This window comes from Gymnoscopelus microlampas (assembly GCF_963454915.1).
Source record: "Gymnoscopelus microlampas genome assembly, chromosome: 7".
Taxonomy (NCBI): Eukaryota; Metazoa; Chordata; class Actinopteri; order Myctophiformes; family Myctophidae; genus Gymnoscopelus; species Gymnoscopelus microlampas.
The window spans coordinates 9553027-9579951 of record NC_139944.1 but is presented as its reverse complement, the minus strand read 5'-3'; the positions used below and the strand labels follow the sequence as shown (position 1 = coordinate 9579951).

Genomic DNA, 26925 nt, shown 5'->3' with positions numbered 1-26925 from the left:
TGATCTATAATAATGATTGATATGTTCTATACAGCTTATTGGGGGGGGGGAACACATCGTGACCAGCGATGTTACTGTATACACCTAATAGCGCTTTATTAAACGAGCGGAGCAGCTGAGATTCAACACGAACGCAACACCTACCTTTTCTCTGTGGATAACGCATCCATTTAAGGCGGAGAGATGGCAGATCAAACATAGAACGGTCCGCGTTATTGCTTTATAATTCCCCAATAATGTCCATCATCGGGGTTGTTTGACCCGTTCTGTTCCGATCAGCCTCCTTCAGACATCATGGCAGGAGATATAGATGATGATGATGGTCTCAATAAGGCTTGTTGTGTGCAGATCAGCCTCAGCATCATGTACGCCCCAGATGCTGCTCCTCAAGCCCAGCGGGGTGCGGATCAACAAGTATATGAGCATCCATTCTGTGTTCAGATCAGATGTATGGATGTAGGCTAACGGTGTACGCCTGTGTTCACGGGTGTGTGTGTGTGTGTGTGTGTGTGTGTGTGTGTGTGTGTGTGTGTGTGTGTGTGTGTGTGTGTGTGTGTGTGTGTGTGTGTGTGTGTGTGTGTGTGTGTGTGTGTGTGTGTATGAAGGGAAGGGGCGTTCAGACGCGGCTGTCTGTTACACGAGGGGTGCCTGCATGGCAGACCCTTTAACGTTCCACCAGCACTGGTTGTTCCCACATCTGATTAACCCTTAGTTTACACCATCGGTTCTCAAAGTGGGGTCCGGGGAGCCACAGGGAGGAGGGGGGGGGGGCTCATAGCGCTGCTCTATGAGCTTGTAGATCTGTAATAGTTTAAAAAATCGTGAAAGTTTGTACAAATCTTTGAATACATATTTTTTTAAAGCCAACATTTTTAAATCAAATCTTTTCTTCAGGGGGTCCGCGAACAAATACATATTTCAAATATAAAGTGCTTATCCCATGGCCACGGATGTTACATTTATGTACGGGTTCTTAAAAGTACCCGTATCATCCGTATTGTTCAATAAGAAGCATTTTAATCTGATCGGTGGCCATTTTCTCCATATGCGTTCAACTAAGCGACCCTATCGGTTGGTAGGTGTATTGCACTCTAATACATTATAACTCTATGAGGAAATGGCCACCGATCCGATTAAAATGCTTTTTATTGAACAACACAGAATATACGGGTACTTTTGAGAGTCCCGTGAATAATTTTAACATTCGTGGCCATAGCATAAGCAATTTATATTTGAAATCTGAACGTTTATATAGATGTACGGACCGTAAATGGAGAAAGTGCAAACACCAGGTTGAAGTTGATCCATGACTGTAACAGGAGTTTTCATGTACCGCAGGGTAAGACTACAGTAGCAGTTAATAAATAGACGAACAAATGAATGAATATACTTTAACGTGCGGAATTCGAAACAGGCAGCGCTGGGATTCTGAATTGTGTTACGATTACGGTGATTAGTAGGCTATCATTGACACCACCTGGGCGAGTGAGTCGTGTAATACTTTCCCAACTTTAAGCTGTGTTCAAAACAACACAGGCACAGCCATAGCCTTCCAGTTTAAGCGCAGATTTCAGCTTGGGAAAAGAACCCTCCAGTTGTGGGTAAGTGGAATCTGTTCATAGTCACCATTGCGTTATCGTGGTATTCCTGTTCTTGCTATTATGTTGCAAATGATTGTGTGTGTGTGTGTGTGTGTGTGTGTGTGTGTGTGTGTGTGTGTGTGTGTGTGTGTGTGTGTGTGTATGTGCGGGCGAAATAACATTGACAGCTATGGCAGGTGACGAAAGTTTGCCAGACCTGTGCCAGGCTAACAACGGTTGCTGGCATTGGACAATCGCTTTTGGGGTGGGGTTTAGCGAGGGGTCCATTGGCCAGGCAGTTGAAACTATATGTTTTTGTTTTTTTTGCCATGGACCCATATAAGAGAAGAATGTCCCTTCATTCAAAATTGTTCCCTCTTTTTCATGATTCAGTTGAAACTATATGTTTTTGTTTTTTTTGCCATGGACCCATATAAGAGAAGAATGTCCCTTCATTCAAAATTGTTCCCTCTTTTTCATGATTTTTCAACATTAAAAAAAGCCTAAGTAGGCTATAAAATAGGTTTAAAGTGATTAAACTGATTTTAATGCTAAATTAAAGGTAGGGTAAGTGATGTTTTTTGGTTAAAACAAAAAGTATTTTGTTAAAAGGTTAAAATACTATAATGATAGTAATCATTGCTATAGAGTGTTTTGTCAGTAACAGATGTCTCCCTGTCTCTCTAGCTCTTCAATAAACAGAAAATACATTTTTCGGTAGGTGTTCCAGTTCCAATTTTGTCTGCTCATTTCTTAGTGTCATCACTTCCAATTTAACTTGTTTAATCTGTATCCTGATTGAGTTCTCTATCCTGATTGGATAAAATTGGAAATGAAACTGAAACTGAAACGAAAATGCATTTTCTGTTTAATAAAGAGGTGGAAAGACAAGGAGACTCCTTTTACTGAACAAACACTCTATAGCAATATCAGAATATAGAGCTATTTAACACTTATTTTAACCAAAGCAAATCACTTACCCTACCTTTAACACATTTCGCTGAAGAACCCCTGGAGGACCCCCACCGTAAGAATCACTGTATAAGGGGCTCTCGAAGGCTTTTAGACATTAAGAAAGAGGTGAAAGCAAACCAAAATGAAACCTCGGCCAACATAAATAAAATCCCCAGACAAGGCAAAACTTTCAGTAACTTTCATTCCATCTCTTGAGTCATGCCTTACAGTGCTACTCTCATTATAACTTAACCCATTCAATACGGGAACATTTACCCATCTCTGTCATTTTAGATTTCTTTGGCTATTCAAAAATAGCAGATATACAAGTTCATAGCCGCGCTATGAACTTGTAGATCTGTTATTTTTTGAAAAATCTTGAAAATATGTGCAAAGGTTTGAATATATGTATTTTTTTAAAGGGAAAATGTTTGACTCAAATCTTTGGTTCTGGGGTCCCTATTACAAAATATTTTGAGATGGGGGGTCCGCAGCCAAATCATTTTGGGGGTCCTTGACATGAAAAAGTTTGAGAACCACTCATAGCAACATACGTTTTTTTAAAAACTGTAGGATTTAGAAAACAATATTCAATATATATATTCAAAGATTTGCACAAACTTTCAATTTTTTTCAAAAATAGCAGATCTATAAGCTCGTATAGCAGCTTGTAGATCTGTTATTTTCAAATAGCCAAAGAAATCTAAAAATTACACAAATTATTTCCCGGTCTAAATGGATTATTTTTTTAGTATTTGTTAAATAACTCTATATTGTGATAGTAATCATTGCTATACTGTTTGTTCAGTAACAGCAGTTGGGATCACTGTCATCCAATCAGGAGAGAGAACTCATACAGGATACACAATTTTATTTGTGTTTGTGCTTTTTTTTCTCCATTACAGTAGATAACACATACAAGTACAACATTCAATATTATACATATAAAGGCATAAGTATACAATATTATATAAATAAAAAAGTTGTGTCAAACAACTGCTGCAAAGGTATTAAGCTGAACACACATGTCTAATGATTAGTTTACACTTTAATCACACTGTAAATTACATTGTATTTAAATTAGAAATTTGAAATAAACTACTTAGTAGATTTTTGGGTTTTACGATTTTTACACAAAAATAGCTGATCTATAAGCTCACAACACGTTGTGATGCGATGTGTTGTGAGCTTGTAGATCTGCTATTTTTGAAAGATTTTGCCAAACCTAGAACACTTTTGGAAAATGATGTGAAATGAGATATTCTGCTACTTTTACTTCAGGGAAAAATGGGAGTACTTCTCCCACCATTTCTATGAAGGAGGCGTTGTCACTAAATTGAGTGTGACATCCTCTTGAGCCTGTAGCGAACCTGCAGGTCTCCTATAGGCTGCAGCATCCCGAAACCATAGCGACTGGGGTTGACGGGCGGAACCTGGGCCTGTGGGTCACACAGCTCCACGTCTAGACGGGTCAGTACCATCAACACAAACCTGTAGGTCACAAAGAATCACATAACAACCTACAGGTCACAAAGAGTCACATGAGAATAAACATACACAAAACCTACAGGCAGTGGTGTAAAGTAACTAATTACACTTACTCAAGTACTGTACTTAAGTACAATTTTGAGGTACTTTTACTTTTCAGGAGTATTTCCAATTGTCTATACTTTTACTTCTACTCCACTATATCGCAGAGGCAAATATTGTACTTTTACTCCACTACAAATATTTGAAAACTTTAGTAGTTACTTTGCAGCTATAAATTATTACATTATAAAACATACATTAACCACTTTAGCCCTATTTTATACCTAGGCTATTTGAAAATAGCCGATCTATAAGCTCACAATGCGTCGCATCGCGACGCGTTGTGAGCTTGTAGATCTGCTATTTTCAAACATTTTAGTACTTTTACTTTTGGTACCTTACGTACATTTTGATACCAATACGTTTGTACTTTTACTCAAGTACATTTTGAATTCCCGACATTTACTTGTAACAGAGTACTTCTAAATTGCAGTATCAATACTATTACTTAAGTAAAACATTTGAGTACTTTTTCCACAACTGCCTACAGGTCACAAAGAATCACATGACAGTGAACATACACCAAACCTGTAGGTCACAAAGAGTCACATAACAGTGTGAACATACGCCACCATACATCTAGACCAGTGGTTCTCAAAGTGGGGTCCGAAAAAGTTGAAAAAGTTTGAGAACCACTGATCTAAATAGGTCAGTACCACAAATCAATGACAAATGAAATCCTCATCTTCTGTTTAGTCCTAAATATATATTTAAAAAATATGTTTTTTCCCTACTTAATCATACTGCAGCGTCACACAAAAGTATCAAAAGTAGCAGCAGCTCGAAACGCGTCGCGGCATGTGAATCTGCTACTTTTGCTATTTTTGAATTTGAATGTTGGAAAGTAAGAAGTTTCGGACATATGAGGTTCCCCCCCCGACAGAGACAATATAACACCTCAACCGCCCCCAAAGAACCAACATATCGGGCGTGTACTTGGTTGGAAGGGCTTTAGTTGAGTCAAATCGATTCCCTAACATCTACACATAGAAATCACATCACAGCAGGTAGCCTGTACCACCAGCAAAGCCTAGAAGCATCAAGCTGGTTGCTAATGGCAGTACACAGTCAAATCTCTCGGTGTTAATTTAACCAAATAGACCCTCGGGTCCATTTGGTAGACTGAGGATTCTTAATGTGTATGTTAGCAGGTCTCCCTACAGACGTGCCTACTCTTTTTTTTCCATGTGCGGTGGATTACCGCGATGCACCTTTTAACCCATATAATTGGATAGACATGTTCCCTCAGCATTAACCCTGCACGCAACGCAGTGTAAACACACCGTCGAGCTAATGACTACACTGATAGTCATGGAAGGAAGGGTCGAATCAACCCACAGTGAACATGAACGTGGGTATTTCCAAGGGAACAGGTGTATTAGCTGTTCCAGTAATTATATGATCAGTGGTACTCGACCCCAGTCAAATATTACTCAACCACTAAGTGAACGTTGCTCGGTCTAATTTGTAATTGAGTTGAAGTACTTGAATAGGCCTACTTGCTTTTCAAAATGAAAAAATACTTAAGTATTTCAAAGTAAAAAAAAAAAGAAGCTCACAACGTGTCATGGTGCGATGCGTTGTGAGTTTGTAGATCGACTATTTTCACTACTTTCGAAATAGGACGTAAGTGGTTACTTCATTATGTAGGCCTACCTTTTCCCTTCCTACTGTATGTAGTGTAGTCAAAAGTGCAATATATTTGTCTTGTTTGAGGAATGAACGTAAAAAGCTTCCAAAAATAAAACATAAAAAAACAAGTAAAGTACAAATAGGCCTACAGACTCAAAACATGTAGGCTACTTTAGTTCATTGGTTCACAAAGTGGGGTCCGGGGACCCCCAGGGGTCCTTGGGGTGGCTCCAGGGGGTCCCCAGCAAAAGTAGTTAACATAGCATCACCATTTTAACCACTTTATTCCATATGTTGGCTATTCAAAAATAGCAGATGTACAAGCTCACAACACTTCACTTTGTGCCACGCTGCGGGCTTGTACATCTGCTATTTTTGAAAATATTTGAAAAATATTGAAAATGTTTGGAAAATTCTTGAATTCTTCTTTCATTTTTTATTTTTTTACATAAATCTACTTTTCTGTGGGGTGCCTGGCACAACATCTCTTCAGATGGGGGGGTCCATGGCCATAAATACATATCAATTTGGGGGTCCTTGACATGAAAAAGTTTGAGAACCAGTAGTAGGCCAATTTCTTTACAGTAGGCCTACTCAAGTACATGTACTGCCCACCACTGTCCACAGTGACGTGTGGATATGCTTAGGGGAAAGGTATGGTTATTCCAGGTAGCCGATGCTGGATGGATCTCATTCATAAACGTGGGTGAGTTGACGTCAGAATACTCACTGCTTGATGCCCATGGTCGCAAACTGCTTCCCCACACAGACGTTGGCCCCACCGCCCCACGGCATGGTGTAGTATTTCAGCCTCTCCCCATCCTTGTAGAATTTCTTCTTTTCCGTCTTATCGGCATTTAGGAAGCGATCGTATTTGAAATTCTGTTACGAAGAGACAAAAACGATGTGGATATATTAAACAGACGTTAAACTACTGATAACATTTCAACAGACAACACACAATTTTACGACAGTTCATACATGAAATACGGAACTTAATACCATATACAGTAACTGGAGGTCTCCCTCATTGAGACATTTAAACCCTGATGTCAGGTAGGACACTTCTCTTTTTTTTAATCCAATTTTTTTCACCCAGGGCTAAGCTTGTAATCCTGGGTGCTACTCTCCCTCTGCCAGCCTGGGGAGAGCCCCGAACTGAGCTCATGCTTCCTTCAACGCATGAGGAGTGAGCAGACTGCTTCTTATCACCTGACAGGGGGGAGTTTCCCTGGTTAGATGTAGCACGTGGAAGGAACACGTTATTCCAACCATTCTTTCCCCTCCATCTGGCTGACCAGGGGGAGGCAGTATGGAGACCAGGATTACTGCATGTTTTTTGTGCAGTAATCCTAGGGGACACGGGGAGAACATGCAAACTCAGAAAGGCCCTTTCGCCAACCCCACCTAGGGTATGGGCACTGATGACGCGGAGGAGAGAACACGCCCCCCAGCGTCCCCGGCCGGAATCGAACACAGGACCTTCTAGCTGTGAGGCGACAGCGCTACAGACTGCGCCACCGTGGCCCTTAGGTAAGACACTTATTGATTGAAAAATGGTAATGTCTCAATCCCAGAATCAGAATCAGAATTTACTTTATTGTCACACCACAGGTTTACAGGTGTAAAGAAGTGGGTGATTTTTTTTTTTCAAGCGCAATATCTGGCCTGATCAAAGAGGGATTGCATCTTATTTGCTCAGCGGTAGAAACTTGGTCTCTCATGCTATAGAGACACGAGGTTCAAATCCTAGATACAATGTAAAAGCTATAGTATATTTGCAGCTTTAGTGATTCTATATGTTCCACTGTGCATATTACCATACCGTTTATTATTTTCATTTTCTTTCTCTTTTAATTTCTCATGAAATTAAGAACCACTGTTCTACAGTACATCTTCCATTAGGTATATATTTCTTTTATTTCTCGTGTCCTTGTCTGCTGCCGATGTCTTGTTTGTTTGTGTCAGCACTAGGCATTAAGCAGCTCATCCCAGAGGATGCCTCTTTTCAGCCGTTTCAGTGAATGCCCCTAATCCTCTCTCTGTTGAAACACCACAGTACAGTACCTGAACGTTACAGCGCATGGCGTCATGCTGTAGCCGTCAACACAAAGGCACACAGTTTAGATGCTCTGTGACAGCCTGACAGGGGAAGGTTAAGTCATAACACTAACAATCAACACTCAATTTAGTTTCCATTTTATAGTTTTCACAAATATGTAGACATGTGTCTCTCTCTCTCTCTCTCTCTCTCTCTCTCTCTCTCTCTCTCTCTCTCTCTCTCTCTCTCTCTCTCTCTCTCTCTCTCTCTCTCTCCTCTCTCTCTCTCTCTCCCCTTCTCTATGTCTGTCTGTCTGTCTGTCTGTCTGTCTGTCTGTCTGTCTGTCTGTCTGTCTGTCTGTCTGTCTGTCATACAGAGGTATACGGTTCGGTTCAGTTCAGCAGCTATACCTGTGGTTGGTGGTGTATGTGCGGGTCCATCTGAGGGCTTAAGAAGGGGAACAGACAGATCTTGTCCCCCTGTCTGAGCTGGTACTCCTGGCCGCTGGACATGCGCAGCACCTTGCTCTGCACCGCCTCTCTGCTGATGATGGCTGCCGCCGTGAGTCTCAGCGTCTCTCTCAGAGCACTGTCTGCACACAGGGATGAATGAATGCACAGCGTGGTCAGTGGTGGAGAAAACGCAGTGGTGGAAAAAAGTACTCAAATGTATCAATACTGCAATATAGAAATACTCTGTTACAAGTAAAAGTCCGGAATTCAAAATGTATTGGCATCGAAATGTAATTAAAGTACCGAAAGTAAAAGCACTCAATATGTAGAATGTCCCATTTCAAGTTTTCAAATGTATGAAAAATATTTTGAAAATAGCAGATCTACAAGCTCACAATGCGTCGCATCGCGACGCATTGTGAGCTTGTAGATCGGCTATTTTCAAATGGCCGAAATGTATATAGGGCTGAAGTGGTTAATGTAATGTTTTGTAATAATAGTCAAAATTACTAACTAAGTAACTAGTAACTAAAGTTTGCAAATAATTGTAGTGGAGTAAAAGTATAATATTTGCCTCTGAGATGTAGTGGAGTAGAAGTAAAAGTACTGAAAATTGGAAATACTCCAGTAAAGTAGAAATACTGTCTTCGATCGAAACGCCTCGCCTCACACGAGGCGCTGTGAGCTTACAGATCGGCTATTTTCACAACATTATGTGTGGAACCGTGTCAAACTAAATGTAATGCCTACAATTCAAAGTGCTTGGGAACCCTTGATGTATAGACATTAGGTTTAGGGCCTTGCCTTAGACAGGTACAATAACAATAACTTATCATTTAGCAGCATTTTGCAAAAATGTAGCCTACAGGTAACTGCTGATACATATCTAATCGAAGCAGCAAGGTTCGATCAAATGTGCAAAAGGAGTCAATACGTAGAATAAGCAGCAGTATTCGATCAGGTGTGCATGATGAGCATCAGTGAGCACTAGTTATATGAAGATAGGCTGAAAATGGATGAAGTTGTCCTTTAATGGCATTGCAGATCTACAAGCTCACAACGCGCGTCGTGGTCTTGTAGATCTGCTATTTTCAAATTGCCAAAGTACATATACGGTAGGTCAAAAGTGGTTTTGTAATAACAATCACAATCTACATAGTAACTAGCAACTAAAGTTTTCAAATAATTATACCGGAGTAAAAGTACAATATTTGCCTCTGAGATGTGGTGGAGTAGAAGTAAAAGTATTGCCAATTGGAAATACTTCAAAGTAAAGTAAAAAAAAATACCTCAACATTTTAAGTACAGTACTTGAGTACTTAGTAACTTGAGTAGTTACTTTACTTTACAACACCATGGTGAATAATTGAACCGATTCCTCACCGAGCACAGGGGTGCAGTGTGCGTCCAGCAGCACATGGAGGGGGGTGGGGGCGTCCAGCGTCCCGGCCACGATCTCTCTGATCTCCGCCCGCACGGCCTGCATGGCCTCAGGGTGGGTGAGCAGGAAACTCAGCAGCCAGAAGGCACAGGGTCCAGCGTTGCCCTGGAACAAACCAAAAGAACCACATCAAACACACACCTCAGTTCTTTGTGTTCACATACAGTGTCAGTTGTGGCTTTTAAAAAAAAAACTTAATCCATTAAAACCGGGAAAGCATCTGTGTCGTTTTTAACCACTTTAACCATTATTTTATACTTTGGCTATTCAACAATACCAGGTATACAAGCTCAGAGTGGTGGAAAGTAACTATAAGTATATTTACTTAAGTACTGTACTTAAGTACAATTTTGAGGTATTTGTACTTTACTTGAGTATTTACAACTCCAAATACTTTTACTTCTACTCCACTACATCGGCAAATATTATGCTTTTACTCCACTACAATAATATATATTTGTAAAGCTTTTTTTTTGTACTTAAATCTTTGCTTCTGGGGGTCCCTGGCACAAAATATTTTGAGATGGGGGTCGGCGGCCAAATACATAGGATTTTGGGGGTCCTTGACATGAAAATGTTTGAGAACCACTGATATTACAGCAATTTTTTTCAGAAAAGTTTTTCTAGGATTTAGAAGGCATTTGTAAAAACGGCCTCAGGTCTTAATGGGTTAATAAAAATATTGCAATACCACCCTGTAGAAATATGATTTTACAAGTAAAAGTCCTCCTGTGATATATTCTCGTCTTTGATGAGGCTACGAGTGACATCAAACCGATGCAAACACCCTCTGTTTAGTGTTGCCCTGAGTCAAAACACATTTCTGTGAGTTTTCTGTAAAACCAGATTTGTATTGGAAAAATGTAATAAAAACAAATATATATATATATATATATATTCACATTTTAGAGATCTGCAGAGTGCAGGAAACGACCAGGGCTTTCATGGTTAAGCTTCCAAAACACACACACACACACACACACACACACACACACACACACACACACACACACACACACACACACACACACACACACACACACACACACACACACACACACACACACACACACACAAACACACACAGTGTGTAGTGTGGATCTTTAATAAAATATCACAGTACCTCTTCCTCCACTGAAGTCAAAATATCTTGGGCAGAGAGATGGAATAAAGGTTTTGACATAATCTAATAATGTCATGTATTATTTAGAAAGGTGACAAGTCCCTCAGGTTCCTGCGGGGGCCGCGGCCTAGCCTGGATGTGAGTGATGTCGAGAGGTCCTCGGAGACACATGTGTGACAGGCTGGCAGGGACAGACGGACCAGCTAGCCGAGCCTGTCACACAGTAATTGCCGGGTTCTCCCATCTCTTCTCACCTCTGTGCCGTTCGGGTCAGCTCTCCGCTGACACACAGCCAAATGCTTCCAAAGTTAGAAGAGCAGCGTTTACCCTCCCTGTCCCTTCCCAAGATCACCACATCAAATCATTTTGCCCGTGTCCACACAGGCTCAAATGCCAGGCAGATATTTTTGAGGCACATAAAATGTAGCGTATATTTAGTAAATAGCCATCTCACCTACTGTATTGCCGAGCTCTGGACTTTGTAACCCTTTTTTCACCCAGTGCCAATTGCCTAAGCTTATAATCCTGGCCGCTACTCTCCCTCTGCCAGCCTGGGGAGAGCTGGACTCGGTCACATATTATCGTCCAGGCATGGGGATACCAGGCGAATAGGGGTATTTATGACAGATTTGGTATCACAATTATTTATTTTTTTCGAGTAGCCAATCTTTTTGTACCCCTTTTTCTCCCCAATTTAGTCGTTATGTCAATTCATTCCTCACACTGCTTGCCACTGCTGTTGTATCAGACTGGCTCACCTGCAAGTGAGGAGCCCTCACCGGGAGGACATAGCACCACCAACCTACTCATCCCGTTCAACATTCCCCGCACGTGCAGTGACGAATGTCACGCTCCCCGCCCGGCTTCCCTCTCCCGAACACGACCAAATGTGTTTGTATAGACGCTCGACAAAGCCGGACGCACCACAGTGGATTCAAACCCTAGACGCAACGGTGGTGTACAGGTACTTTACCACGGCGCCAACCGAGAACCGGGGCCCAATAAGTCCATGACTTTAGATGAAACTAAAGTAGATTAAACTATTATCATCACTATTATGTCATAACCTTCTGTCTCATGTAAAACAATAAAAGGATCGAACCTATACTGCCTCTACCTCAGTGGTTCTAAAACCTTTTCTGGACCAGTGGGCCCCAGCCCCACAGGTTGAGAACTGTAAATGATTGTTAAAAATACGGACGAAGGGATCTGTGATGTGAAGTCACTACATCAGCGAATTCAAATCCTTTAATTTCCTGTCACGAAAAGCATGAGAACTTCAGCGTTTTAACAGTGTTGATTTTGACAGCAAACTTTGATTTAGTTTTACTCACAGTCTTTTGAATAAAATCCCATTTCGTTTTAGTCATATTTTTGTCCTATGAAATGTTTTAGTTTTTGTCTAGTTTTAGTCGACTAAATATCATAAGATTATAGTCGACTAAATGTACAGTTGATTTAGTCGACTAAAATGTATTTTGCCGGTGCCTTGGTGGCGTCATAAAGGCTGATTTTACACTTGGTTGCATACTGAAAATAGCCGATCTGCAAGCTCACAACGCAGATCTGCTATTTTCAGAGCGCAACACCCGAGGGCAACCAAACATAAAATGACTTGTTTTAGTTCTACTGTATCTCTTCTCCACTCGTCCCTCACTAACATTTTAGTTTAGTTTTATTTGTTGACGAAATTGTCAATATATTTAGTCTTAGTTTATAGTCATCATAGCTTAGTTTTTATTTCGGTTTATTTCGTTTTCGTCAGTGAAAAAAGGTATAGTCGACGAACATTTTTCGTCATAGTTTTAGTCGACAAAATCAACACTGCGTTATAATAACTTCCTTATTGGCTTGATATCCAGAACCGGATGCTTGCCGGCCTGGTTGAGAATCGCTGCTCTGACCTGAAGCCTGGTGTATTACAGTATCACACTGAGGTCATCTTGCCTGGTCGGATATTTTTTGCCTCACTACTGGTGACCTTCACGGCAGCTAAAGCAAACAACTTGGTTATGCCTCATTTATGCTTGGTTTGCGTGACGGGAAAATAGCCGATCTACAAGGCCACAACGCGTCGCGGAGCGACGCGTTGTGGGCTTGTAGATCGGCTATTTTCCGTGCGCGACACGGCACAACCAAACAATTATATAACTCAGGCCCCCAATAATCCCTCTATCTATCTCCCCTCTTTACAGCGCTCTATACTTAGGGTCCCAGGCTGGGACTGTGTGATCCCACCTCCCAGCAGATGGTATTAAGAGCAAAAACAATCACGCTGAAGGACTGGCCGTCCTTTTACCAAACCTGAGGGAGGAGGAGCAGTGATAGTGGTGGAAGAAGTACTCAGATTAAAAAAGAAAATGTTTTTACTTAACCCATTAAGACTGTGAGTGCGTCTCTGTCACTTTAGATTTCTTAGGCAGATATACAAGCTCATAGCGCGGCACCGAGTACCTATTTTTGCAAAATCATGAACATTTGTGCAAATCTTTGAATATATCTCTTTTTTAAAGCGAACATTTGTAACTCCAATCTTTGCTTCTGGGGGGTCCCTGGAACGACATATTTTGAGATGGGGGGGCGGGGCCAAATACATATCATTTTGGGGGTCCTTGACATGAAAACGTTTGAGAACCACAATAGCAACATACGTTTTTTTTTCTTCAAAAAACTGTTAGGATTTAGAAGACATTTGTAGAATCCCCAGAAGCAAAGATTTAAGTTAAAATGTTTGCTTTAAAAAATATATATATATTTAAAGATTTGCACACATTTTCCCAAAAAATAGCAGATCTACAAGCGTGCCGTGTTATGAGCTTGTAGATCTGCTATTTTTGAATCTCATAGAAAATCTAAAAATGACACAGATTCTTTCCCGGTCTTAATGGCTTAAGTAAAAGTAACTAGAAACTAAAGCTGCCAATTAATTATGGTGGAGTAAAAAGAACAAGATGTGGTGAGATGTAGTGGAGTAGAGGTTTAAACTAAAGTATAAGCGCTGTGCTTGAGTAAATGTACTTTCCACCACGGGTGTGACACAGATTGAGCCACGGGTTCTTCTGGCAGAGGTCACTAGAATCCTTGGCCAACTTTGTGTCATCTTGTCTGCGTGGTGCAGCATGTACGAGCACCGCACCGCCGAGAGTGGTGGAAGTAAAAGTATCAATACTGCAATGTAGAAATAATCTGTTACTCTGTTGTTGTAGGCTGAAAGTCTGGAATTTAAAATTGACTTGAGTAAAAGCACAAAAGTATTGGTATCAAAAGTACCAAAAGTAGAAAGTACTCATTATGCAGATGGAAATACAAAATTGTACTTAAGTACAATACTTGAGTAAATGTACTTAGTTACTTTACACCACTGGGTGGAAGAAGTACTCTGATTCCAATACTCCAATAGCACAATATAATAAAGAGTATGTTACAAGTTAAAATGCCTGTATTCAAAATGTTATCTGAGTAAACGTGCAAAAGTACCAAAGGTAAAAGTACAGAGATCTTTCTAAATGTGTCACTTTTTCTAAAATAGCCCTAGAAAATAAAAACGATAAAAGAATGTGCTGCATCATATTAGATATTGTAGAATATCTGAAGTATAAAATAGAGCTTAAAGCCTCACTATGTATTTCTTTTTTTGAATAAAATTTAATTTTGGCCAATATGTATGTTAATACAATATAACTTATACAATTGGGGTGGTTGTATTTAGTCGCCCTGCTCTTCTATTGAGACATTTAGAATAGGTCGTGTCAAAGGTCATGTCTCACCTAGACACAGGATCTGACACACATTTTGCCCTGATGGTCAAGATTAAATTTATCCCCTGAGCGAGCAGACAGGCTCTATTAGCTCAATGGTAAAAATGTCAGCACTTCAGCAGGAAACTGGGTTAAAATCCGTGGTTGAAGAGGAAAGTTACAGCAGCTTTAAGTGGTTATAGTGTAGGTTTTCTTTAATAAGCCAGATCTGCAAAATAATTGGAACTAAAGCTGTCCAGTAGACAGTAGACGGTACAATATTTGCCTCTGAGATGTAGAGGAGTATAACTTTAAAGCAGGGGTCTTCAACAGGGGGTCCGGGACCCCTAGGGGGTCCTCAGAGCTACTGTAGGGGGTCCGCCAAATTTTTGTGTGATAGGATTTTTTTTTTTTTACATTAACCACTTGAACCCTAGAATTCCTTTTCTGAGGGGAACATTAGCCGAAAATATACAAGCTCTCAACGCCTCGCGCTGCGAGGCCTTGAGAGCTTGTAGATTGGCTATTTTTGGCAAAGAGGCTATAGGTGTAGAGGGAAAACAAAAAAAGTAAAACAAAAACTTTCATCTGAAACACAATTTTATACAATATAGAGTAGTAGGGGGTCCCTGCTTCATCTCTCTCTCAGCTAGGGGGTCCTTGGCCTGAAAACGTTGAAGACCCCTGCTTTAAAGTATACAAAAAAAATGTAACATTCGAGCAGTAAAGTAACAAGTATTTACTTGGCACTTAAGTGCCATTCTGATATACATTTGTATATCAGAATGGCACTTAAGTAGCCTACAGTACTTGAATACATGTACTTAGTTACTTTGCGCCACTGGAGGGATCCCAGAAGGTGTGACACAAATTGAGCCAAGGATTCTGCGGTCACCAGAATCCTTGGCACAATCTGTGTCATCTAGTGTTGAGCTGTCACCAGTGGGTATGGAGGATAATACACCATGCCACTGAGAGCTCAGCTCCACCACAACAGAGAGCCAGTGATGGAGGAACTACTCGGATGTTTTCCCTTTAGGCCGATTCTACAAATGCCTCCTAAATCAGTAGTTCGTACACGTTCAAGATTTTCCAAAAATGTTCAAAAATAGCAGATGTACAAGCTCGCAGTGCGGCACGAAGTGACGCGCTGTGAGCTTGTATATCTGCTATTTTTTTAATAGCCAAAGCAAAAATCTAAAATTACACAGATTCTTTCCCGGTTTTAATGGGTTAAGTAAAAAGAAAAAAGAAAAAGTAAAAGGCCTGTAAAAAGTACAAAAGCATCGTCATCAAAAAAGTACTCAAACTTTTTCAAACATAGCCGATCTACAAGCAACGTTCACAATGCATCGCACTACAACACAGCGCATTGTGAGCTTGTATTATTGGTATTTTTGAATAGACAAAGTATAAGCCAGAGCTTAAGTGGTTAATGTATATATATGTTTTGCAATAATAATCTAAATCTGGAAAGTAACTAGTAAAAGTTTTCAAATAATTGTAGTGGAGTAAAAAAAAAGGACGACATTTACCTCTGATTATTTTGATTTAAAAAAAATATATATACATACTCAAGTAAAGAAAAAGTACCTCAAAATTGTATTTAAGGACAGTACTTGAGTACATGTACTTAGTTACTTTACACCACTGGTCTCCACTGAAGTTATTAGTGTCTGAACAAATAACAGCGGACAAAATCAGAGACAAAATCAGAGACAGCGCGCTAGCTCCCCCACCTGTCAGCTTTATGCAATGTCAACTTCATGGTCAGCAGCATGTGTGTAGACTCTCGTCTAGACTGTGGAAGTATTAGCACTTAAGCCTATTGTTGTCTTGTCTCAGCTAGATTACAGTTAAACTAACTCTCTGTACCATGGCAACTCTGTTTAGGGCTTAAATATGAACGTACAGTAAGGATGTATGACTCACTATTAGCATGGATAATAAGGATTGAGTGTTAAGTTGTGTGCGTGGGTAGAAGATTTCTATTCGACAACGTCTGGTGATGTAGGCCTACTGTTTTCAGTGGTGGAAAGGAACTAAGTACATGTACTCAAGTACTGTACTTAAGTACACTTTTGAGGTATTTGTACTTTACTTGAGTATTTCCAATTTCCAATACTTTTACTTCTACTCCACTACATCTCAGAGGCAAATATTGTACTTTTGCTCCACTACAATTACTTGGACACTTTAGTTACTAGTGTAGATTTTGATTGTTATTTCAAAACATACATTAACCACTTCAGCCCTATATACATTTCGGCCATTTGAAAATAGCCGATCTACAAGCTCACAATGCGTCGCGATGCGACGCATTGTGAGCTTGTAGATCTGCTATTTTGAAAAGATTTGTATGCATTTGAAAACTTGAAATAGGGCATTCTGCATAATGAGTACTTTTACTTTTGATACTTTAAGCACATTTTGATGCCAATACTTTTGTACTTTGACATTTTGAGATCCAGACTTTTACTTGTAACAGAGTATTTCTATATTGCAGTATTGATACTTTTACTTAAGTCAAAAAAATGTAGTACTTTTTCCACCACTGACTGTTTAAGAGTAAGTTAAACCAAGCCCTTTGTTTCACTGACGCCTCATCTGTACTTACAAATCGACATAAATGAGGCGAAACTCTTCACACGCCCAACTGAAGATTAAACCTGTGCTTTATCAAGGCCCGCTGGCACACATCTCATGTATTAACACGCTTCTGGGCTCAACCAGTGCTTTTATATCACATTACAAATTCCACCAGAACCTGTTGTCCTTGAAACAGAGTTTCCCACACCAAACACCAAAACCTGACCCCATTCCATTTGGTACAATAGGTACAGTATCTTTATTGTCTTCTTTTTTTCACCTTGCCATGCAAGTTAGAACAGGAATGTGTGCATCCTTATTTTGGTCATACAACATTTCCATTTTTTTTTATTGGGGGGGGAAACGTTTGTTTCTAGTTAAAAGATTTGGAGTAATATCCATTAACTGATTAATCCCTATATTGGCTATACACAAATAGTTGATCTACAAGCTCACAAGGTGTCACAATGCGAAGTCTGGTGAGCTTGTAGATCGGCTATTTTCATAAAGAAAAGAAAAGGAAGAAATTGTAAACTGGGCCATTCGTAATGAGTATTTTTTTTACTTTGCTAATGACGTATATTTTGATGCCAATACTTTTAAACATTTACTCAAATGCAATGTTGAATGCAGGACTTGTAACAGAGTATTTCTATATTGTGGTATTGCTACTTTTACTTCTTCCAAAGCTGATGGCCTCTATAGAAACCAAATGAGTGAAATCACTGGCGGTGACTGAGCGCTTCAATCCATGTGAAGTATAACATAGGGCTTAAGAGCTTAACGTTGTCAACAGGCTGTAACTCACACACCTTGTGCTTTCTGCTGCTGCTTGAATTGTTACCTGTGTGTCTGTCTGTATTTATATTATATATGTGTGTGATCAAGGGAAGTCAATAGCACTTAAGGCTTTGGCCTGTGTTTACATAAAAAGCAATACATATATTGTTTTACCAATCATATCCTTCTGTACCAGCAGTTAAATAATGCAAAAACGCAAAACAGCACGAGCTACAGTCAGACATTTGGGGCTAAAAGGAAAACGCAAAAAAGTCCTGGGGACTTGTCTCCATTGTGGCCCTATGGTGGTGTTTGCCTGCAGAAACGCATTACGCTCTCGCTGTATTTAATAGTTTGTTTTGGTAAACAGGGATGTCTTGGGGTAAAAAAAAATTATATTGTATATATATGTTGTTTTGTTGTGTAAACTAAACACAGGGCAAATTTACATACTATGCCTTTTTCAAGATGCATTTTATAGTCACCTGGGTGGTCCACAGCTGCAGCAGTAAGGCCCGTCTCTGCATCTCCACGTCTACCCGCTCCTCCTGTAGATATTGCTGGTAGCTCTGCTGCCAGGAGCCCGCGGGGGGCTCCGAGGGACCCCCGCTTCTCAGCAGCTCCCACAGGCGCTCTCGAGATGAGCTGGCCATTTTCTTTTCCTCTGTTAGAGATTCAACATGAATAACGGCCAGGGTCTGATCTGCCATTTTCACTATTTTATAAGACATGTTTTGACTTTTTATTTGAATTTGATTTACCCTGTCTGAGCGATAATGGAAATTCGGTCAGACAGGCGGTTGTCCAGAACCGAAAATCCACGAATGTCTGTCTGTCTGTCTGTCTGTCTGTCTGTCTGTCTGTCTGTCTGTCTGTCTGTCTGATGAACTCTATGCCTTTACAGAGTAATCTGACACATCTACTTAAATCCAGTGTGTTGTGGCTGTGTGAAATGTTACGCAGACATAAACGCACAAAACCGTGCAACTAGATATAGGAGACTCGTAGATATTAGATATTGTGATACTGATGCACAATTACAGGTAACTTTCTCGGATGTAAAGGCAAGCCTACCTGGCTTGAGTGTGCAGCGCGCCAGTTTAGAGAGCAGGGCGTCAAACTTGCGGAACTCTTTGTACACATCAGCAGCATTCTTGCTCCTCTCGAACAGCGTGAGATACCCGGCCCTGAGGGAAAAGAAAACGTTCGAAAATATTGCTGCATTTGTTCCGTTAAATCTATGTCCATTGTGTCTCCCTCTTCTTTTCAACAATTTCCGAACTACAATAAAGATGGCGGCACATCTAGTGTTCAATCTGGTGTTCCGTCTGCGTCAAATAACTTTATTGACAAACAGTAGGTTTATTTGACACCAGGATCAAAATGTATCAATGGAAGAGTAGGGAGACCACTGCAGATGTAGGTCTAGTTATATTGTATTAACATGCTCTACCATACAGATGTACTAGTAATATTGTATTAACATACTCTATAATTAAAATGATGCAGTTGTCTTGTTGTCTTTGAATGATTAAGGTTTGTTGTAGTTGTTAATAATACTATATAAATATGATGATTACCTGAACAGCAGACTGTAACAGAGGCTGAACAGTCCCTCCTGTCTCCACTCCCAATGTTCACAGCCTTTCTGCTCAGCCAGCAGCAGCGCCTCCAGGTGGTTGCCCATGGAACAGCTCAGTTTGGCTAAATTGACTCCATTGAAGTGTCTGAGGACGTGTCAATTGATTACATGTATCAGTGTCATCATCATTAATGTGAGCTTGTGGACTGGCTATTTCCACTTTTTTGCAAATTATTGACAATGTTGAACACATTTTTACAACAGAGCTTAAATGGTTATTCCCTATTTTCAGCAGACTTGAGATGGCAGGCTTAAAGTATTTTTTTTTAACATAATGTGTCTTAGATCTATTTTGAGTTTATACCAGTGGTTCTCAAAGTGGGGTCCAGGAACAGTCAGGGGTCCTTGAGGGGGTTCCAGGGGGTCCCCAGGTAAATGATTGGTCTAGTTAAGATGTCTACCCAACACATGCTTAACCTTTTATCTTTTTAATCTAGCACTTATCTCTTATTGTATTTTTCTTCTTACTAAAGTTGGTTCCTCCTTTTCTTTATGTAAAGCGACTTTGAGTACTTAGAAAAGCGCTATATAAATCTGAGCTATTATTATTATGATCAGTTAGGAGGAACCAAATTACCGCTCTGTAACTCTGAGAGTTATGAGGGTCTGCGGTCGAATGCGTTTGAGAAGCACTGGCATATACACACTGTACATGCATTACTCACTGTCACAGAGCAGCCTCTTGCAGACTAATTTCCCCAAAATACTGTTCCATTTAGTGTAGCTATAGTGGTTCTCAAACTTTTTTAATAACTCTGAGAGTCAAATGGTGCACTTTGAGGGTGTACCATTATACACTCTCAGAGTTACACACCCGTAAGGGGCCATTTGAAACTCCCTCAAGGAATGATGAGGGTCCCTGGACCACACTTTGAGACCCACTGGTGTAGCAGAGTGTTTCTAGTGAGCCAATATGCACAATATCAGCACCCTGACTCTGTTTGACCAGAATGGAACAGAGCCTTAATTAGTATCATTGGTAACACCTGTGAAGGAAGTAAGGAAGAGGCCCAATAGGCTCTATGCACAGCAGCCATATTGGGAATGAATTGGGCCCCTTCCTTACTTCCTTCACGGGTGTTACCAATAATACTAATTAAGGCTCTGTTCCATTTAGTGTGGCATAGTGGTTGTCTTATTTTCAAGGACCCCCATAACTCTGAGAGTGTACAAATGGAACCAAATGGACCCGTTCCATTTGTACGCTCTCAGAGTTACCCACCCACCATAAGGGGCCATTTGGGAACCAAAATGGAGTGTTTCTAGTGAGCCAACATGCACAATATCAGCACCCTAGCTGACCAGAATGGAACAGAGCCTTCATTAGTATCATTGGTAACGCCTTTGAAGGAAGTAAGAAGAGGCCCAATTTATTTCCAATATGGCTGCTGTGCATAGAGCCTATTTCTTTCCAACAGTGGTGGAAAGTAACCAAGTATATTTACACAAGTACTGTACTTAAGTACAATTTTACTGGAGTATTTCCATGTTTCAATACTTGTACTTCTACTACATCTCAGAGACAAATATTGTACTTTTACTCCACTACAATTATTTTAACTGTAGTTACTTTGTAGATTTTGATCATCATTACCAAACAAACATACATTAACCACTTCAGCCCTATATACTTTGGCTATTTGAAAATAGACGATCTACAAGTTCACAAGGTGTCGCGATGCCTTGTGAACTTATAGATCTGCTATTTTCCAAGGATTTTCATACATTTAAAAAACATGTGAAATGGGACATTCTGCATAATCAGTACTTTAACAGTTCTTTAAGTATATTTTGCTGCCAATACCTTTGTACCTTTACTCAAGTTGCCTACATTTTTAACATGGGACTTTAACTTGTAACAGAGTATTTCTACATGATGGTATTGATACTAAAGAAAATGGAGTATTTCTTCCACCACTGCTTTCCAATATGGCTGCTGTGCATCAAGCTTATTTTTCATGTTGTTTTTACTCACTGTTTCATCCAGTCCCTCTCGGCTGCAGGGTTGAAGTCGGGCAGCTCCAGGCCGAAGATGCGTTTCATCAGCTGGGCTCTGTTGCAGGAGAAGTCCAGTGAGACTTTGTCATAGATAACCTCATCATAGGAGTTAGGGTCTAGCAGCACGGTCACATACCGACCAGCAACACGCACCTATATACAGGAATATTGGTCAGTTAATGATGTCATATGGTTATGGTTCAATCAGCTTCCTTATACATATTATTGCTGTCAGGTGGAAACCAAAATATGTCCAAAATAGTTCATTTTCAGGATTTTTTATTTATTTTTTGCCTGTGTTTCAATGGATCCGACGTAGTTATTATTTAGTCACAAGCTCATGTTAATACTTTTCATTGGTTCAATATTTATAAACCCAAAGACAGACTTAACCACTTTTACTTACAACCAAATTAAAAAATAGCAAAAATAGACGATCTACAAGCTCACAAGTGAACTTGTAGATAGGCTATTTTTGCTATTCTGTCACACTGTAGTATAATCATCAAGTGTAGGAAATTAAATTACAAAAAAAGAATAAAATGGAGGTATGAGGTTTCTGCCGGACAGCAACAGTACTGTATGTACTGTATACTACTGTAAATATAGGCCTACTCACTGTATAGAGAGAGTAGCAGAAGAAGTACTCTCATCTGTCACTTAAGTAAAAGTAGCAATACAACAAGTAAAAGCCCCATATTCAACATGTTTATTCATTAATGCTCACTATGGGATGATGCCATTTCTGTACCAGAGGTGGATGTGGATGGCTCGACAATGTGCATACAGTACCTCTGACATCATCTGTGGTAATAGGCTCTATGCATAGCAGCCATATTGGAAATACATTGGGTCTCTTCTTACTTCCTTCATCACAGGTGTTACCAATGATACTAATTAAGGTTGCGTTCCATTCCATATTCTGGTCAAACAGAAGCAGGGTGCTGATATTGTGCATGATGGCTCATGGACAATATCAGCTGCTACACCAGTGGTTCTCAAAGTGTGGACCAGGTACCCTCATGGTTCCTTGAGGGGGTTCCATATGGCCCCTTGGGGGTGTGTAACTCTGGGAGAGTACAAATGGAACCAAATGGACCATTTGGTTCCATTTGTACGCTCTCAGAGTTATGGGGGTCCTTGAAATTAAAAGGTCTGAGAACCACTGTGCTACACGAAATGGAACAGAGCCTTCATTAGTATCATTGGAAACACCTGTGTAGGAAGTAAGGAAGAGGCCCAATTTCTTTCCAATATGGCTGTTGTGCATGGAGCCTATTTCACACTTTTAAAACATATGTTATTGACACAAGAACAGTGGCTTCTGTCTCAGCGTGCTAACATTCCATGAGCTATAGGCTGCAGTTTCCATTAGCTCGGAATCCCCACAATGATGTCATCGTTAAGGCAGCTTTCTGTCAACAGCTGACCTTGCAGGGCAACTAGACAGAAATGGTACCATAGGACCATAAGGACCCCTCATAGCTTAGAGAGAGAGATGAAGTAGGGACCCCCCCCCACACACACACAATATTGTTAAACATTGTGTTGCAGATTAAACTTTTTCATAGATTTCATAGATAGCATAGACATTTAACCACGTAAACCGCCAATACTTGGTAAACTTGACCCTTCACTCTGTACTTGGTCTGCTCTTTTTTTCCCCTCTACACCAAACCGCTTTGCCGACATTAGCCGATCTACAAGCTCTTGGAGATCTGCTATTTTTGGCTAAAGCTCTCCTCAGAATAGAGATGCTAGGGTTCAAGTGGTTCATGTAAAAAGATGATCCTATGACACAAAGATTTGGCGCCCCCCCCCCCCCCCCCCTGTAGTAACTCTAAGGACCCCCTACGGTCCCGGACCCCCTGATGAAGCCCTGATGAATTATACTGCATGAAGATAAGATTGGAAATGGGTGAATTGCTCATTTAATCATTCCAGAGTGCTGTTGCATGCATCACCCATACAGCAAATGTTTGTTCAGGTGTTGTGCAAATAAGTTGTCAGTCCAACATGGTTACATTGTATAAAACAATACCGTTTGAAAACTCACCGTGAATATATCCCCATGCTTGTTTTTCATGCGTGTCAAAAACTTCGCAGCATCTTTTCCAAACTCCAGGGCGTGACCCAGCCAGGGAATCAAGCCTTTGTCTAGTGGTGGCTCATTTCTTTGTCTGACAAGCACAGGCACGGCACAGAAATGTAAACATTGAGAATGATCGGTTACAAAAAGCTTTGCTGGCATTCATTCATTCATCCATCCATCAGTGTAAACCGACTGGTTTGTTTTATTGGTGCTATAGCCCACGGCAAAGGTGTTCTATTGTCTGAGAATCACTTCTTCAGCTGTTCTTTGGGGTGGTTGAGGTGCTGAATGGCACTGCTACAGTTCAAAGGACATGTTAAGCCTTGTAATCTGTCTGATTCTTTAGAGGTGGTTCTATATAGCAGTGGTTTCTCAAACTTTTTTTAAATATTTTTTTTTATTTCAAGGACTCCCATAACTCTGAGAGTGTACAAATGGAACCAAATGGACCCACAAGGGTCCATTTGGTTCCATTTGTACACTCTCAGAGTTACAGACATGTAAGGGTCCCATTTGTATACACTCTCTGGACCCCACTTTGAGAACCAATGCAATATGGCACTATTTGACAAAGATGCTTGCACCTTTAAGATACATTTTACCCTATGATTGTGAGCCAAAAAAACACTTTCAGTGCTATTTAGTATCATGTCTTGCCTGGTGTGTAGAGCTACAACCACTTTAATTCTGTTTTGATTTCTATAGCCTTATCTCACAATGCATTCAGAGCACTTTGATTTGGTTCGATAGTAGGCGTTTAAGACACAATATTTGTGTTTAAAAGTATGTCAAATGTTATAGTGTAAAATATGGATTTTTCTTGTTCACTGCCAAGGACACATGAAGGAGGATACAACTTTTACCACTGCGTCCGATAAACATTGTATCACTGTCATCCAGAATAATGATTATTATTTCAAGTACACGATCAATATTATTCACATGAGGGCTTTATGCTTACCTTGACCGGGAGGAGTAAAACAAAACGAGGGCAAGAAGTCCATTAATCAGCAGAAATATAGTCCATAACATGTTCCTGTCAAACACTCTGCTCTCCCCTGGCTCTCCACACGGCTTATGAACTCCACACTGCCAGGGTGACAACAAGTTTCACTGCACATGAAACTTGTGAAAGAGGCGTGGGAAGGTGTGCCTATCTGGTGACAGCTTTGTCATCTCGTTAGTATGACAGCAGGCTGACAGCCACGCTAGTATGAAGACACCAGACTCCACCAAAACCCCCCCTAGCACTTCTCTCTCCTTGTATGCCTCCTCTCCTCCATGCCATAGTTTACTTTGCAGATCTGGGTCACTTGTCCTTGTGCTTCGTTTCTCGGATTTGCTTTTTCTTCACTCACTAATGTATTGTGTACACAGTGGTGTAAGCTAGCTAATTAAATTTACTCAAGTACTTAAAGTACAATTTTGAGGTACTTTTGCTTATCTGGAGTATTTCTAATTGTCTATACTTTTACTTCTACTCCACTAACACCTCAAAGGCAAATATTGTACTTTTACTCCACTGCAATTATTTTAAAACTTTAGTTACTAGTTACTTTGCATATATAAGTTATTACATTATAAAACATACATTAACCACTTAAGCCCTATTTTATACCGAGGCTATTTGAAAATAGCCGATCTACAAGCTCACAATGAGTCGCACCACGACACGTTGTGAGCTTGTAGATCTGCTATTTTCAAACGTTTTAGTACTTTTACTTTTGGTATTTAAGTACATTTTGATACCAATACTGTTGTACCTTTACGCAAGTTCATTTTTAATTCCGGACTTTTACTTGTAACAGAGTACTTCTACTTTGCAGTATTGACACTTTTACTTAAGTAAAACATTTGAATACTTTTTCCACGACTGTATGTACATAATCTTATTTAGATAGCATGTTGTTTAGACATTTGTTAGGTTCATTGTTTACTTGGTAAGTCGGTATTCTAGTTTCTTTGAGGAAGTGCGTTGTTCTCTCTGCACTCTATTGTGTCTATTTACCTTTTGTTTTATGCATCCTAATGTCACTTTATAATTGTATTGTATTGTTGTGTTTCCTTTGCTTGAATTTTTGTGTAGAGCACATTGAATTGCCTTGTTGTGGAAATGTGCTATACAAATAAAATTGCCTTGCCTTGCCGACATTGTTTATTGACCAAATTTAATGCTTACTCTGCTTCAGATCTCACACTTGTAAGTCACTCTGGATAATAGCATCCGCTAAATGCCTATTGTAAATTGCCTATAGTAACAACTCAAACAAAACACAACTGATAGCCTGAACGGTGATATGATACACAGTTACACACTATTGTTTTCATGTGTTTTTAATCCAGAAACATATCTACAGTATGTGCATGCATGAACATTTAGACTTTCTCTATTCAAGATGCTTCAGAAAATGATAGACATCCGCTTGGCACTGGTGTTTTGTTGTGTGTATCAAACATTAACCTGCCCCAGGCACATTCCACAGCTATTAGATCACTCTGTGTTAAGTCATATCAGTCATGCTCTACAGAAGTGGTTCCCAAACCTTTTATAGCTCGAGACCCAAAAGAGAAATTTGATATCTCCCCGGGCCGATCTACAAGCTCAGTATTTTCATTACTTCTTGTAGATCTGCTATTTTCACTACTTCTTAAAAAGTATTTATTTCCCTGTAATTAATGGTGGGTTTTTAACTTCTGAAAGATTTTGAATTATTTAAAAAAAGAAATTTAAATGTTTTGAAATAATAATTGAAATCAAAACGTAGGAAACAAAACAACTAAAGGGGTATTCACTCACGACCCATACAAATTGGTCCACGGCCCACATATGGGTCCTGACCCACTGTTTTTGGAAACAGCTGCCTACACTGTTTTCAGCTTTCTATGAACTGGGGAAAGAGGTTGAAGCAAGACTGTGCTGTAGCCTACTGGCTGTACTGTACAGAGCCGGATGACGTTCTGGAGGTTTCTTGCGCAACACATGTGTAATCTCAAAATAATTGTAGTGTCACAATCAGAGCCTTTAATAGCCCTGGATGGATGTGACATAATGAAACCATGTCTCATACAGTATGTACACGTACGTCAGTGAACTAATAACCCTCCATGATGCAAAACAAGCCATGCAGGTGTTAGCCAAGACAAAAGGTTCTCCCCTTGCTCACTGTACAGACAGACAGACAGACAGACCACCATCAAACTGGCATCCCTAATTAGGGCAAATACTTTAAAAAATGTCAATGTTTAACTCGTATTGATTGATTGATTGATTGAT

General features: G+C 40.1%; 1 protein-coding gene and 1 long non-coding RNA gene across 2 annotated transcripts in view; both read right to left on the bottom strand.

Annotated features, from left to right (window-relative positions):
* Positions 1-3388: 3388 nt before the first annotated feature.
* Positions 3389-24912, bottom strand: ptgis (prostaglandin I2 (prostacyclin) synthase). Its single transcript, XM_084063417.1, has 10 exons — positions 24613-24912; positions 23616-23739; positions 21537-21712; positions 19500-19646; positions 18994-19106; positions 18405-18583; positions 9633-9795; positions 8208-8389; positions 6487-6638; positions 3389-4025 (listed from the first exon to the last, which is right to left on the bottom strand). The coding sequence occupies exons 1-10, from the start codon at positions 24681-24683 to the stop codon at positions 3866-3868; spliced, it is 1467 nt and encodes a 488-aa protein (XP_083919543.1). The 5' UTR covers positions 24684-24912; the 3' UTR covers positions 3389-3865.
* LOC311049673 overlaps positions 3389-26925 on the bottom strand; it is a 388479-nt gene continuing 364942 nt past the window's right edge. The window contains exon 2 of the long non-coding RNA XR_014601218.1: positions 3389-3809. This is a non-coding gene — a long non-coding RNA (uncharacterized lncRNA). The remainder of the gene's footprint in view (positions 3810-26925) is intronic.